The 16578-nt window shown below is 45.2% G+C and overlaps 2 protein-coding genes across 2 annotated transcripts; both read left to right on the top strand.

Moving 5' to 3' along the window:
* The first annotated feature begins 2771 nt into the window (after positions 1-2771).
* Positions 2772-8042, top strand: LOC125536446 (uncharacterized). Its single transcript, XM_048699676.2, has 7 exons — positions 2772-3074; positions 3502-3645; positions 5224-5322; positions 5412-5488; positions 5780-5888; positions 7027-7355; positions 7678-8042. The coding sequence occupies exons 1-7, from the start codon at positions 3005-3007 to the stop codon at positions 7768-7770; spliced, it is 921 nt and encodes a 306-aa protein (XP_048555633.1). The 5' UTR covers positions 2772-3004; the 3' UTR covers positions 7771-8042.
* Positions 8043-14084: 6042 nt separating this feature from the next.
* On the top strand, positions 14085-14877 carry LOC147984345 (uncharacterized). The gene is made up of 2 exons (XM_087541056.1): positions 14085-14322; positions 14612-14877. Exons 1-2 carry the CDS (start codon positions 14085-14087, stop codon positions 14875-14877), a joined length of 504 nt encoding a protein of 167 aa, XP_087397182.1.
* Positions 14878-16578: the final 1701 nt, after the last annotated feature.

The raw sequence follows: 16578 nt of genomic DNA, 5'->3' as shown, positions 1-16578 counted from the left end.
TCTAGGTACGTGGCTCTTTTCTTCATAAATGTTTTTTGGCTTTTTTTTATTTTTCTGAGAAACTTTATTTCTGCAAAAAAAATACCAAGGGCAATTTTGCTGACTGAAATAATGCAATTAGAGGACAAAAACATAGCAAAATTGCTCGGAAGAAGTGCATATGTTTGAGACGTATCACCCCCCCCCCCAAGCTTAGATTATTGGTTGTCGTCAAGCAATTCAGTTGATAAACTGAAGCCACAAAGGAAAACTTTTACAATAACTATTTCTAGGTGTATGTACAGAAATTTGGTCCAGGATCACTTTACAACCATCTTATAAAAGTAATCATATGAATAACGAAAACTTAGTAACCATGTTCTCCCATGATCAAAATGGACATGATGCCAATATGAGAACATGATGCCAAAATGTCATGTCTCTTGTACGAAGCACCCCGACAGACAACAATGTTTGGCGGCACAAGTGGCGTGACACGACACCGGCGAAGTTCGCCCCCACATCAACTTTCATCCATCCTTCACCACCAATCCATGCCTATACCAATGTAAATAGACCATAAGTGGAGCTCCAAACGATCTCGTCCATCAAAGCATATCAAATCCAACAACCTAGGTTACTCCAATATGTCGAGGGCTCAATATGTTAATCGTCCAACATGTTTAGCACACAATTGATATCATATCTAATATTAATGCTAGCACAAATCACATTATTGTAACACAAATAATATCCGCGAACCAACCTATGGTTGGATGGTTAGAGGGACAGTGGTATCCCCAGCCTACCAGGGTTCAAGTCGTGGTGTTCACACTGTTCCTGAATTTATTTCAGGATTTCTGGCGATGCGCTTTCGGTGGGAGGAGACGTTCCCGTCGACGACGAGGAGCATACGGTGATTTCGTAAATCTCAAGTTGAAATGTTGGCTCAGTCTCTTGAAGGTGCTCATAGGGGTAGGGTGGGCGTGTGTGCGTTTATAGAGGTGAGTGTATGCACGTATGTATGAGCGCTCGAGTCTGTATTGTGTTATAAAAACACAAATAATATCCTATCTAATATGAATGTGCAACTTTTTTGTACATAAGTAGGACAATGTCGTGTGTTGCAACGTGATATAAATATTCTAGTATGTCAGTCCGTGATTAAAGTAAGATCCCGACATAAAAATACGATTGTGTAAATAAATGTTTATCAAATCCTGTCTATGATTTACTTTATATTTTGATGAGAAGTTTGGTAAGTAGATTAAAGTAAGACTGATTTAGAAGATAAGTAAATTAAGGTGATTGATTATTATATGAAAAAGGTTGGACGAAAGGTTGATGGGAAGAAAAAGTGAAATATGAAACCTTATATTCTTTTTAAGTAGTACTAGCACATATGCCCGTGCATTGCAACGGGACAAATAATTTGAAACCAGAACATTTTTTGAAAACATGAACCTTTTATAAAAATCATGAATATTTTTTGACTTTGGGATTGTTTTTAAAAATAGGAACATGTTTTCAACATTCGGAACAACTTTAGAAAATGTGCTTTTGAAACACGAACATTATTTTCAATTTTTGAACATTTCAGTAAAATAAGAATATTTTTTGAATCTTGAACATTTTTAAAATGTAACTGTTTTTTTGGAAATCTCAAACAAATTTGGAAAATACTACTCCCTCTGTCCCATAATATAAGAAGGTTTTTGACACTACACTGATGTAAAAAACGTTCTTATATTATGGGACGAAGGGAGTATCATTTTATGAATTTTGAAGAACCTTTGGAACGATAACAATAAAATAAAATGTCAAAAATAAAGTTAAAACAGTATTTGTTTCAAAATTTTGAAAAGGTTTAGAAATTTTGACCAAAATTGAAATTCTGGAAATTTTGAATTTACAAAAAAAGCGAAAAAGTAAAATAATTTTCCAAAGCAAAAAATAAAAAATAAACAGGAAATAAAAGGAGAACAAAAACTACAGAAAAAAAGAAAATGTCCCGTCTCAGTCTTGGCTGTCAGGTGCGAAGTCCTCTCTATATGTTACACTGTGCAGCAAATAGGATTTTACCCACCACGTGGGCAGTAAATTAAGTGGGCTGGCTTCACTGGCTCAGAGCGCATGTGGCCCATATACGAAATTCTGAACAAACCATTATTTCTTTTCTAACAGGAGGAGGCACAAAAATTAGTACGACCTCGAATAAAAGAAAAATCTTTCCGGTGATGAACGGATGAAAAAAAACTTAAAAAAATGCACCTTGCTTTATTAGTAGATATAGAGATAGAGATAGATATATCATGCCTCTTTTCATTCGTAGAAACAGAAAAATCATAGAAAATAAAATGACGTGTAGCTCAATTATTATATGAAAAGAGATGCCGCCGGTTTCATATGATATGGATTTTGTATCCACTGTTTTTTCCTTTAAAATGTGAATGATAGAATACATAAGAATATCAATCCATTCTTACAAAGTAATTACATTTAAAGAACAAAATTCCTATAAAAAATATACTCTTTTCGTTCTAAAATAAATGCCGCTGATTTTGTATAAAGTTAGTCAACACTTATTCTAGGACGGAGTATCAGTTTTAAATTTCCATAAAATTCCTCTAAACTATAACTATACAGGAGGCCTAGGGCAGAGAAGAAAGTAAGGGCAATCCAGTCATTTCAGCAGCTCCGGATGTGGGTCAAACCCAGCGGACCACGCCAGCACAGCCGGGTCGTCGTGCGTGCCGCGCGCCCCACTGCGCAATTCCTCGTGTTCTGCCAGGCGGGAGTTCTCCGAGGCCATTGGAGGCCCCATCGTGAGGGCAGCAAGAGGCCAACCAAAACCCCCTTCCGGAGGGAAAAACGCTAAAACCCGCGTCGCCCTCGCGGTCACGGGCCACACCACTACTCCCCCCGCCGTCACGGTTTCCATCCCTAAATCCTCCCGACTCGCCATTGTCCCGACCGACCCCGCCTCCCCCGCGGCCTTATCCTATTCCTATTCGCCCCCGCCGCCATGGAGGCCGTGCGCGCGTCGGCGGCCTGGGTGGCCAGCCGCTCCTCCCACGTCAAGGTCGACATGCTAGGTATCCGTTTCCCGAATGACACTGGATTTTTTCGACCAGGGCGTATCGTCTTTGTAGGGATTTTTTTTTTCTGGAACGGTACTAGGATTTCTCAGGCCACGCAGTATCATCTTCACAGGCTTCGAAGTTCCTGCGGGTTATTAGTCGATTGTATTTCTAAGCAGTATGTGATTGACCCTGCAAGAAACGAGAGTTAATTTTCTTGTTCTAGGATTGGACTTCAAATGTTCAGTTTCTAGATTCCCGCTCTCTTAGTTGGTGCTTCTTATATGTTGTTTTGGTCAGCCTTCACCATTTTCTGATGTTTATATCAATGTTTTTGCTTTGCTTTCATATGTTTATATCAATGTTCATCCTTCGTTTTGTGACAAATGTCCCAAGTGAAGTTCTAAGTTATGTTCCTCTTACCCGTTTGTTCGTTTCACAGAGATTGAGAAGGCTGTGGACAAAATTCAGGGGAACGTTCCAAAAGTTGAGTGGGATTTCGAAGGAATCCATTACTTTGACAATGGTCCGCTCACTGTGCAGTACCTCTTCGTCTTGGACGCGCTGAACTTTTGCTTCTGGCCAGGTATTAGCTCAGCCAGGAACGTACTTGGTGTTTTGAACATGAAGAAATTACTTGAATGATGTATTGTCCTTATCTTATGAGTGGTACTTTTCTTAAGGAATTCTGAAAAATATTAGCACTAACAGACATCAGACATTGCCACTCTATGTTTGCATTTCTTTTGCTCCTGTATAAAATATTCGTATGTTGTTTCTCTTGTATAGCATAACACGTGGTTAGGGGAGAGGAGGGACGGTTTATTTTTCTTTGCTTACTTGTTGACAATGTTTAGGGATATTAAGACATTTGGTCGTGCAGCCAGTATTATTCTTCTCATGACTTCAGGCTTTTTAGATTTTCAGAGTGCCGAAATCAATTTTGTATTGCCTGAAAACAATGCACTAGTGCTTACACCACAAGGAACTTATGGATATTTCTAATTTAGTTTTTTTTTTTGTTAGTAGCTATATGTGAGTTTCCTGGATCAACAACCTTCTATGTTGGTTGCTACGTTGCCAACAAGTGGCTAGGGGAGAGGAGTGGCGGTTTATTTTTCTCTCTTTACTTCTTGACAATTATTAGGGGTATTAAGATGTTCAGGCGTGCAGAATTCCTCTTCTCGTCACTTTAGGTTTTTTTAGATTTTCAGAGTGCAGAAATCAACTTCGCATTGTCTGAAAACTATACACTAGTGCTTATACACCACAAGGAACTTCTGGATACTAGTTAATTGCCTGTGTGTTGCAACGGGGGCATCAATATTCTAGCGATCCTCCAGTACAACGCTCAGTGATACTTTCCAAAATTAACATGATCCTCCCGTTCAAAGAATGATACTCTCCATAGTTAACGTGATTCTAACATCCAATGCTCGATGATACTTTCCATAATTAACGCGATCCTCCCGCCCAAAGACGGATACTCCATAATTAACATGATCCTCCCGTCCAAAGAATTATACTCTCCATAATTAATGTGGAACCAACAAACATACGAAACCAAACCAAACCACGACGTACCATCACGACTGCAAACTCCCTTTTAACAGTAGAGATTTCTACCTTAAGTATTTCTTGTTAGTAGCTACACATGATTTTCCTTGGATCAACAACCTTTTATGTTGGCTGCTATTTTGCCAACAAGTGGCTAGGGGAGAGGAGTGATGATTTATTTTTCTCTCTTTACTTGTTGACAATGACTAGGGCTATTCAGAGAATGTATTTTTCCCTTAATTATTTTTTGGCTGCGACTATCTAGCCCTAGGTAATAGATATTTCTCTTGGCTGTTCTTCACTATATTATTGAGCTTATTTTAACAAAATCCTTTGAGTTTTCTTCTGCTATATTTCAGTTGTTACCTTTGTTTGCAAATTACAGTGCATCTTGATTTTGTTACACTCCACATTGTTACTTTTGTGTAGCTCAAAATATAATGTGCACAAGCTTTTATTCTACCTGATGTTCCTTAGTTTCTCTACTGGGTTTAGTTGGATTTAACTGCAATTGACTTCTCTGGATCACTCATTTTATTTGGATAAATGCCTCCCCTTTCTGTTATAATGTGTTTTACTATACTAATGATATTCCTTAATCGAATAGACAAGGACTTGACCTATGACAATTTGGCTTCTGGACTTAAGTTAGCATTAGAGAAAGATAAGTCAGCACTTGATGCAGATCGTCTGAAGAATTATACTGGTACAGTTTCCCTGTTTCTGTGCAAAAGAAGCTATAACTCCCAGTAATTCCCACTAATTGGAAGAAAATGCAACTTATGGAAAATGTAGGACCACAACTTCGAGAACTGCTGAATTGGCCGCGCCCACTGCCAATTGAGGAGGAAAGAGTCCGCCTTCTTCATGAGGTACTACACTGTGTTGCTTATTCAGTATATTGAAGTGTTGGACTTTAAATTTTTCCCACTGTGTTCTGCTCAATTGCTCATATTATTTGAATACTTTGTCACTTAACAACTACAAAAGTCACGCCCATCTTCTTTAGTGCAATTAGGCATAGCTATCCACTTTTACTTCAAATATGCTCTGATCATATTCCATCAGAACTATCATGTTAATGTCGACATTCAAATAACTTCTTTGCCAACTGATCTCAATTTGGTTCTGAAGCATTTATTTGTTCTGGTGCTTTAATTCAGGTTGGTCTGGAGCTTGAAAGAAGCTTTGGCGGCGAGGCTGCTAATCTTGTGAAGTCTGCTGGAAACTCTGCTGCATCTCTGATTGAACTGATTACCCGTCACTTTCCTGGTAAATCAGCCACTGCACTTGTCTTCCACTTGATCTTGATAGCATCATTATTTTAGAGGAAAGGTGTCGCCTGTGCCGGTTCCATTTCATTTAATGGAACCAAGTTCGAACATGGCAGCGCTCAAGACAGACCAGAGTAGCCGTCCAGATAGCGGAGATAGCTTCATTTTCATCTGTCCTGTTTTAGTTAGGCCAGATGGCTAAGCTGTATTTCTCCAGCTATATTGGAGAACAGGAACTCAATGGTGTACAATCTTTTCGTTGGCTCCTGTTTAGTCTGTTGTTGTAGTCAAATAGCTGCTTCTGCAGATACATTTTACTATCTTGGAGACCTTGGTCCTTGTCCCCTGTCTAGTCATTGGATCATTTGTCAAATGGGCCAATTAGACGTGGGCAGAAACAATGAGAGAAATGCAGAACTTGCCTAGGTGGTTAGGACCACTGGATATGCATAATGGGCTGGGCCATGGACATCCACATAGGACCACAAGATATGGATGATCTTTACGTGGCTACAGCTTACACCTCAGTTAGCTTGCATCCTAGATGTCCCTACTTTGGGATTTGGATGTTTGTTGATTGAGAATACTGAGCATTATTCTTTTTCTTTTCTACTCAGTGGTTAGATCATTGAACTTACGAGACAATTTGCTGTAGCATGAAGTAACTATCTGCTCAGACACGCCTTTAACTCTTGGCCAGTCGGCCTCATTTTGTTCTGTGAACATGCTCGAGGGAAACTTCACCAGAGCAGATGCACTTCATTCCTGGTTTTACTTGCAAATACAACATTGAATATTGTGCGTATGCGCTCCCACCCCAACCCCTAACCATCATGCTAAATAGAAAATGGCCAGACACGATTTGGTTCATCTGTACATCCTAATATTATTTTGTACATGTGTGAGTCATTCAACCAATACCATGTGTAATTATGGTGATACTGATAGATGGTAGCCACTGTTGTCCAAGTCCTGACTGCCGATATATTTTACTTTCTTTTCTCATGCATACTTGGTCATAATTAAACTGTACCTTGAGGAAAATTTCACTGCAGACTGGTTGTAACACTCTTGAACATATTTATTAGAATGCATCTATCTGGCATGACAGATTTGTTGTAACTCAATTTTGACAGGCTTTCGAGATCACTCACTTTACAAGGGACACCAGGTTTTCCTGTACAAGCGAGCCCAGATATTCGTTGCTGATTTGTGGGGTGCTTTCAAGGGGGAAAACTACGGAGAGTTCTACGACATCAAGTCCATCACCATCTTTGCCGACTATATTGTCCCTGCTGTACTGAGGGAGCTTGGCATACTGAAATACGAGTCGAGTCTATGTTGCTCGATCGACTCGAACAGCGAGATTGTGCCTGGAAGCGAAGAGGAAGTGGAGATTCGTGCTTGTTCTGTTCATGCCGTTGAAAAAATGAGGGAACTCATCAACAAAAAGTTTGGGAAGCAGGTACGGGCATCTGAATCTCTTCCTCTCTTTTTTGAATGACCACATCTGAATCAGGTTCACCTGAGGCTTTCATGCCATTTATTCTCTGACCTGCACTCCTGGCTGGTACACAACACAAACTAACGGTTGCAGATTGGTGTTTGGTTGCACTCTGTATTATCACTGAAAAAATAACCGATGAAATTCATTAAGTTTACTTGAGTGCACGATCAACTTCATTATGTTTAACATCATTAGGTTTCGTAAGCAAAGCAGTCAATGTGTGTAGCATTTGATTCAACTCGGGCTGACTCCGCTCTTGCTTTTGTGTTTTTCCTGGCAGCTTCTGAGCATTGACATTGACCTCTGGCTCTGGTCGGTAGGCGTTCAGAACATGGCGCTGTCTCATCACCGCACCCTCTCCATTTACTACTGAGACTACGCTAGCAGCAGCTGCCACCCTCCCTCTCCGCGGCGGAAGATCGGCCGCGTCTTGGGGATCTCCTTTAGCTGCTGCTACATATGGATACTGAAATTTTGTCCCTCTCCGAGGAGTGCACAAAAGTGCAAGCTGTCGCTACCGTAGGGTCATCAAGACTTATAGGTAGAACTGGTGTTACTGCGTCTATGTATTGTGGTGGTAGTCCCAAACCATCTTTTTGTTTCATCCAATCTAAAAAAAAAATCTGCGCTTTGTCCGAAATTCAACCAGCGGCTATCATTCTAGAAAGCGGCCCAGGTTAGGGCATCTCCAAGTCCATCGAAACGGACACCCTAAACATTGGTGGACACGTCCGGACGTGTCCATGGACAGCGCTTGTGGAGTCGGTCATCCAATCCCATACATCAAATGCCCGTCCTAGGTTCCTTCTCCTCCATTTGACATGCACATATAGATCAATATTAATTTATACAAAGTGCAAACATATGCAATAACAATCAAAATGCGTCGATATTTGATATTCATAAAGTTTTGTACGTTCAAGCCCAAAAATTGCCAGTCCGGTTGGCGCCAAACATCCTCCCTCTTCCTCTATCTGCGGAGGCGGGTAGTGCGCATGCCGTGTTGGCTTTGTGAGCGGCCACTACTCGCGGGTCCTTTGCCTCTAGGCCTGGCGGGACTAAGAACATCTCTGCCACCACCTCCTCCTGTTCCATTGCGGTGGTGGACTGTGAAACAAAACGGGAACTCAAGTGCATAGCAGCAGCGAATGGAGTGGAGATAGTGGGGGAAAGGGCGGCTTTCTTGCGAAAACAGTGCGGAAGTGGCCAAATACACAGGCTCCGTCTTGCTTTTGTGTGGGACAGGGGTGTTGGATTCCGACGTGGCGGCTGTCCGGATATCAAATCTTTTTTAGGTTTGCTTCGGTCTATGTGAATTTGGACGCACAAACAGATTAAAGGAATAGACAGCGTTGAAGGCCTCAAAATGTTCGGACAACATGGTCCGAACGTTCTTGCCAAAAGAAAAACATGGTCCGAACGTTATGGACGGTTTGATTCACGACTTTGGAGATGCCCTTAGATTTACTATTTTGAGACACTGGAGATGCCCTTAGACAACAACTCCGTAGCCTACGTGTGCCCATAATCGCATGTCGAGATTTGGTCGGTAGGGAAGCAGCATTGGAAAAGACGTGCCCGATGAATGAAATGAAACGCATCTCGTCTACAATGTTCCCTGTCCTCCGTTGCTGCTCTGAATTCCGCCCGCCCGCCGCCTTTGCGGGCTTCTGCAGTCTCAAGCATGGGCGCAGGTGACCGGTCCGTGTCCGCCGGGTACTAGTATGTGGTAGGTCTGGAGGTGTCAGGGGTGTCGTGGCCTCTGAGGCAGCGCGAGGAGGCGCCGGGCCGGCGGCGCTGGGCAGCGGCGACGTCCCGCGTCATGGCAGAAGGCCACGCCTTTCTGTCGGTTCCTGCGCATAACTGCATCCAGCAGGCTCCCTCACAAATAAAACTGTACGCCTATGTAACACACGCGTCCCTGGCTGCTCATGAAGTCAACCCGTCAGCCATGAGATCCGCTCGCGTGTTCGATGTCGCGTAAAGCTATCTACCGTGGCAAAATTTCGTGTTCTGACCCTTTTCGCATAAAAATTCAGGATCTGACCTCGGTTGGAAATAATTTCGGAATTTGACCCTTTTGCTATCGTCAGGGGTTCTGGCGGTAGGCTTAGACAGGCTACCGCGAGGGGCCCTGACGGTAGGGTGCGATGGAGGGGAACGGCGGCCGTTTGCCCGAGCTGACGTGAATAAGTACCCTACCGCCAGGGACCCTGGCGGTAGCCTGTCTAACCCTACCGCCAGAACCCCGGGCGGTAGGTGGTGGCTGGGTTTTTGCCTCGGAAAGTTTCTGTAACGGAATATCAAAGTGCCCTGGCAGTAGGTTCACCCTACCACTAGGGAGGTTGATGGTAGATTGTGTGACCCTACCGTCAAGGTCCGTGGCAGTAGGTCCTGTGTTTTATGGTTTCAAGTTTAACTGTTTGCTTCTTTTCAATATCAATATCACAGCAATGATATAGAGCCTAAAAAACAGATCTCAAACAATTAAACTTGGACATCACATACACATTACTAAAATTTGAAGTACATGTCAAACGAAGTTCAACTAATTAGCAAACGGAGTTCCACATATAGCAAACACATAGTTTCATGAATAGCAAACATATAGTTCCACGTAGTTTCATAACCACTAGACAACTACAATAGCCAAGTATTCAAGAGCCAAATTACTTGCTCTTGCCCCTCTTGGAGGTACGGTCCTCGTTCCTCTTTGAACGAGTCTCTTCAGTCTTCTTCTTGGGTCGTCGAGTAACCGGTCTCTGGAAAGAGTCTGGACTCAGCAAATCCTTCTTCTTTGGATTCCTCTTTGGCAGTTGAGATTGTTTAGATGATTGAGTTGGTGGAGGTCCATAATCTTCATCGTACTCCTCCTCCCCATTGCTCTCATCCTCCTCTTCCGCACGATACTCCTCCTCCCCTTCTTCATGTGTGGCCTCCTCATCCTCCTCCTCCTCCTCCTCCTCAATCAACCTAGACGACGAGGGAACATGGCTCGATGAGCCGATGTGACCCTGTGTGGCTGCAGGATGATAAGCTTCAACCAACCCAGCTCCAGCACACCCAAGCAGGCCTACCAGCTTGCGACAGCGCTTCACGAACTTCTGCACTCACAATGAAACAAGGGCATAATAAGTATCAGATTTATGATTGCAAGTGAACAAGATGCATCTATTTCGAGGAGGCTAAAATTGTACCTTCATCGTCACCCTCACTTTGTTCTCAGATTGTACGCTCCCGGGGGCATCACCTAGTGCATTTGAGGCTTCAAAGATGCATCTGTTCAACTCACCGGACTGTAACGACATAAGTCAGTCACGATGACGAATAAAATAATTTAAATACAACCGTCGGTTCAAACTTACCACTCTGTTGATGAGGGGTGCAAACTCCCTAAATCCACTATGCACATATCTGATGCGGTCTGGTAGGCCTCTTCCTCAGGGTCATCCCTCTCTAGCTCCGCGATGTCCTCCGCCATCCACCGAGGCCTGAGACGAAGACGGTGCTTCTGGCCATCATCGTACCACCTCATGTGTCGGCCCAGGTAAGCATCCCAGTCAGTCACTTTCCTCTCCTCATCTTTACGGAACCTCCGTCGGTTCCACTCCGTCACATGAGTTTTATGCTCCTCTCCCCAGTCTGTGATCGACTAATTCTTCTACCGGCTCATCCTGCAAGGCATAGGCCACAAGAAACATCATAATAAAGTCGAATGCAATGAAATCATGGGCGCGAAGAACAAGCGCGCTCACATGTGGAGCGTGTGGCCGCCGGTATCAGTCGACGGGCCCGGTGGGGTATGCTGATACATCCCAAACTGCGTGGCCACGCGGTGTGGCAAGTGCCACTCGACGACGTACACACAGATCATGGGCACGATGCACCGCCAAAGACCACTGTCCGCATCGCACATCACGTTCAGATCGAAGTCCAACTCTCGGTCATGATACGGCCACCAATTTACCTATTACATATACATTGGTAAGTTCCCACTCTCGGTCAAAAGTGGAATCAAAGAGAAAGGTGGTGAGCGAGTTCATATATCTGCGTATGCGTCAAAGCGTTCAACTCATTGGTGAAGGTCTTGTACGAAGTCTTGTTCAGGCCCGTGTAGAGTTTGACAACATCCCACTCGTAAGCTACGATGGGGTGTCGATTCGCGTCGCCGTCTTCGCTATAGGCACCCCATGGGCATCTGGCATCTTCTTCGGATGCCCCACCGACAGCCGTTCCCACATCCAAATGGAGAGGGGCCACACAAAGCCACCCATATTACACTTGTCTCCTGTCCTCTGGGTTGCGTCGTCAAGCTGCAAAACATCAAATGAGGATCAGATATAACAAAATGTCATGGACATACTTTTGTACCAAACGGTATAGGTAGGCAATGAGATACTCTCTTATCGAACGATATAGGTAGGCGAGAGATGCGGTCCCCCAACTGCACCCTGCATCCTAGTCGGCTAGGAAGAACAGATATGACCAGTTGCAGAGTTCCCGGATCTGTCTGGAAACACGACCTCCGTGAGAAGATACCACAGGTAGGCCCTCGCGTACCACTCCACAGTCACCTCATCGGCGTCTTCAGGGCATGTCTTCCGATGCTCCGAGAGCCAGGGCAATGGTACACTGGATGTACGGTTACCCTTAGCACCGGGGCAGTCGCCGATGAGGGTGGTAACCCTCTGCTGCCAGTTGGTCCTCTCCACTCGCCCGGTGAGTGCTTGACCCTCGATCAGCATGGCAGTAATCATCGACCAATGCTCGAGGGTCACCGTCATCTCTCCGCATGGTAGATGGAAAGAATGGGCCTCCGGTCGCCACCGGTCAATCAAAGCTGCCAGAGCTGCGTGGACAAGCGTCGACGGCTGACGCTTGAACTGCAACACGAAACCCAATAGTCGGCTCTCTTGAAGTACGACGTGTAGCGCTCGTCGTAGTCCATATTCCTGGCAACCCCGTGACCCCTCATGCGCAGTGGCTGGAGCATCTGTCAAAAAGTGGACGACAAAAGTTAGGAACTTATTTTCATCAATCCAAAAACTTAGATCAATATTTCCTTCATATTACTTACCACTCCGTTCTCTATGAAACGGGCACGATGACCCTTGTCGAATGCGTAGTCAAGTATGGAGTACCGTGGGCCGATGTTGTCCGCAAGAGGTGCCCGCCATAAGAAAATTTCATAAACAAAAGCATCATAAGCATAAGCATACATAAACAAAAAATGAAATTTCTTGGTTACATGAATTAGGGTTCATCTTCCAACATGCATATTCCTCCAACAACATCTACTACACATGATGGATCACATCATATCAACATGCATCATATCAAAATAAAATCCTCCAACATGCATCATATCATCATTTTTTTAACATTTTTTTGAAATAGAGTTCATCTTGAATGTATTTTCTCCAAACATCTTCATATCATCATATCAACATGCATCATAAAACAAAGCAAGTCCTCCCACATGCATTAAATCATAATTTTTTTAACAAAAAAAAAATATGAACTAGGGTTCATCTTCACACTAACATATGAACTATTGATTAGAGTTCATATTCAATACCACTAGTTACTAAAGAACTAAGAACTAGAACTAGAATCAAGCTAAAACAATCCTAGGTGGAAAAAAATCCAATCTAAGTTCAAAAACATGAGGGATTTCAAGCAAATAATGCGTCGAATAGGAAGCAAGTTTGCAAAAACTACTTGGAGGGATCGGAGGAGCTTATGTTTCTCTCTTTGGGGTCATATCGATCCGCAAAAACGATGAAGAAACGGTGAAGATCCGAGTGGAAGAGTGGAGGAGATGAGAGAGGGAGAGAGGGGCGAGGAAAAAAAGAAGAAGAACTGTCGACGGGGGGGGGGGGGGGGATGGGCAGGGGCGGGGGGTCGGGCGAAATAACTGCTGCACCCTACCGCTGGGGAGCTGGCGGTAGGGTAGCACGCGGAGACAATCGCCGTCTCCCTCCGTCGCACCCTACCGCCATGGGCCCTGGTAGTAGGATGGCTAACCCTACCGCCAGCGCCCCTGGCGGTAAGAAAAAGGGTCAAATCCCAAAACTTTTTCCAACCGGGGTCATATCCTGAATTTCTATGCGAGAAGGGTCAAAACACGAAATTTTGTCGCACAAAACTTGGTTCCTTGGTAGTAATGCGTTTACATTCTTTGGAGTTGGGACACATTCTTGGTAGTAAGAGCGACTCTGACGCGTGTTTACATTCTTTGGAGTTAGGGACACATTCTTGATAGTAAGAGCAATTCCAACACGACGACCCATTTCGTCCGCGCGCGTCCGTTTGGATCTCCGCGGACAGAAAAGTCGGCCCAACGCGTCGACCCAAACGGATGCGCGTTCGCTTTTTGTTCATCCGGCGACCTATTCCTGGCCTATATTTGGGCCTCATTTGTGTCGGCGCGGACACGAAGCGGACGCGCGCCTACTCCTCCCTCTAGCCCGTCAATCGGTGGCACATTGGCCATTCTCTTCCACTCCCATCGACAACAAGCCCTCGCCTGCCCCACCCCATCGCCGCCGCCCAGTTTCAGTGTCCCTGCCAGTAGTTCATGCCCACACACCTCCCCCGCACACCGCCACCTCCCACGTCACCGCCACCACCGCCTCGCCGCCGGGCCACCGCAGCTTCCCACCCCACCCCGACATCGCCGCGAGCATGAAGTTGCCCCCGCGGCCCTGGCCAGTTCCTTCGTCTGACGCCGCCAGGCCAGCTACCTGGTCCAGGGGAGGCGTGTGTCTCTTCGATGGCCAGCTTCTTCGACGACGCCTGCAAACTCTTCGACAGTTTGCCCCCAAGGTACAAATGGACTCCGCCGACGAGTTCTTTTTCCACAATTTTCTCTACGACTCCGACGATTCATCATCCGATGATGAGGAGATGGTGGCTGCCATTGGTCCATGACCACCTTAGTAGGCAGCGGCCATTGTTCCAGGGCTCGATCCCGGGGCACACTCTGGCGTTGAATCGCAACTGAGAGAGCGGTCATTTTCTTCTTTGGAAGGACTACTTTGAGACAGCCAACCCACTCTTCAAACATCATCAATTCCGGCGCCGTTTCCGTATGGCTAGACATGTTTTCAACCGTATTCGAGAGGGGGTGATCGGATACGATAAGTATTTCGAGTGCAAGGAGGATGCCCTTGGAAAGTCTGGCTTCTCCTTTTATTAGAAATGCACTGCAGCTATTCAGATGCTTGCATACAGAGTGCCCAGTGATCTCATTGATGAGTACGTCCGTATGAGCGAGTCTATGTGCTTAGAGTCCATGTACAGGTTCTGCAAGGTTGTGATTGCAGTATTTGGGCCTGAGTACTTGAGAGAGCCGACTGCTGAAGATACAACCCGCTTGTTGGTGATCAAAGAGAACATGGGCTTCCCAGAGATGCTTGGCAGCATATACTGCATGCACTGGGAGTGGAAGAATTGCCCTTCTGCTTGGCAAGGGTAGTATAGGGGCCATGTCAGGGCTTGCACTGTCATACTTGAGGCCGTGGCCTCACAAGATCTCTGGATCTGGCGGCATGGCCGGATCACACAATGATATCAATGTACTTCAACGCTCGCCGGTGTTTGCAAGGCTTGCCGAAGGCAACAACCTGCTGGTTAACATCAACGACCACAACTACAACAAAGGATACTACCTAGCTGACGATATCTATCCTCAGTGGACCACTGTTGTGAAGACAATCCCCAACCATGTCGGAGAGAAGAGGAGGAGATTTGCTCAGGGGCAAGAGTGCTAGGAAGGACGTCGAGCGTGACTTTGGTGTTCTGCAATCTCGATGGGGCATCGTTCGGTATCCTGCTAGAACTTGGAGCACCAAGAAGTTGTGGGAGATGGTGACAGCTTGTGTGATCATGCACAATATGATCGTAGAGGATGAGCGCCTAGAACGTATCTATATACGATCAAGGGTTTCAGTTTCAGGGTGACAGTTTATGCCTGAGCATGAAGGAGGAGCGGCAACGCTTGCAGAGTTCATCCAATTTCATCATCAAATGCCTGATTGGGAAAACTCACAGTCAACTACAAGATGATTTGGTTGATCATATGTGGGCTCATGTTGGAAACCAATAGATGTATAGCCAATTTAATTTTTTTACGGCTTGTAAACTACGATGTATTTATTTGGGTTGTGAAACTATGCTATATTTATTTGCTTCCGAAGCTATGCAAAATGTGTGTATTTGTTGAAAAACGACGGCATGCAGGCCACTCGGGCAAATATGGGCCAGGGCATTGGGCGCAATGCTGACCCAAGTCAAAAATAGGGTGAACGCCGAGCGGGCGGCCGACCCAAACAGACAAAAAGTGGACAAAACACGCATCCGTTTAGGTCGGCACGTTGGAGTTGCTCTAATGTCTCCAACTCCAAAGAATGTAATGCGTCCATGGACTTTCCATGAAGCTCTAATGCCGTCTCCATCCACAGACCGGAGAACCAGTCTTCGAACGTGGGAGCCAACCATCCAATGCTATCCACATATTTTTCAAAACGCATTTTAATAGACCAGATGAAATTCATGCAAATTGGATCTTTTTCATATAAACCGAAGCACATTTGAATGCGGAGAGACGCCGCGTGGTGCTGTTTGAATGCGGAGAGACGTCACATGCACCGAGAAGCGGTGCGGGGCGCTCTTGGCCGGCGTGTCGCTTCAATGACAGCTCCAATGAGAGGTCGTGCACACTCTGGGACGACATGAATGTGACGCTAACCAGCATCGCTGGGAAAGCATGTGGGCGATACAGATGGTTTTTGGGTAGGCCATGTTTGCTAGAAGACGGCATAGCAGCAGTCTGGGCGCCCGCAAAGGCCCCCCCATCTGTCTCCGGCTTGCGGGAAAAAGTGCATTCGAACCGCTGAACGGACGGATGCAAGACCACGTTGGAAGGGAACACACGTCCGGACTATGCGATCCGAATAGTTGCGGGCGTTTTGAGGGTCAACATTGGAGATGCCCAAATATTAACAATCATATCGGCATAAAATCAAACAATGGTTGGCATCTCTAGATACATTCATCAAATGCCCTCCCTATTTGCTTGCAAAAGAAACGACATGTCCATAGCCAACACCCATTTGTGCCAAATCAGCAATGCCCGGGGGTTAAGATGGGAATGGGCCGACCAACACCTTGCCTTGGA

Source organism: Triticum urartu, chromosome 2A (genome assembly GCF_056163025.1).
Source record: "Triticum urartu cultivar PI428250 chromosome 2A, HENAU_Tu73, whole genome shotgun sequence".
Taxonomy (NCBI): Eukaryota; Viridiplantae; Streptophyta; class Magnoliopsida; order Poales; family Poaceae; genus Triticum; species Triticum urartu.
This window is presented reverse-complemented; position numbering and strand designations above follow the sequence as displayed.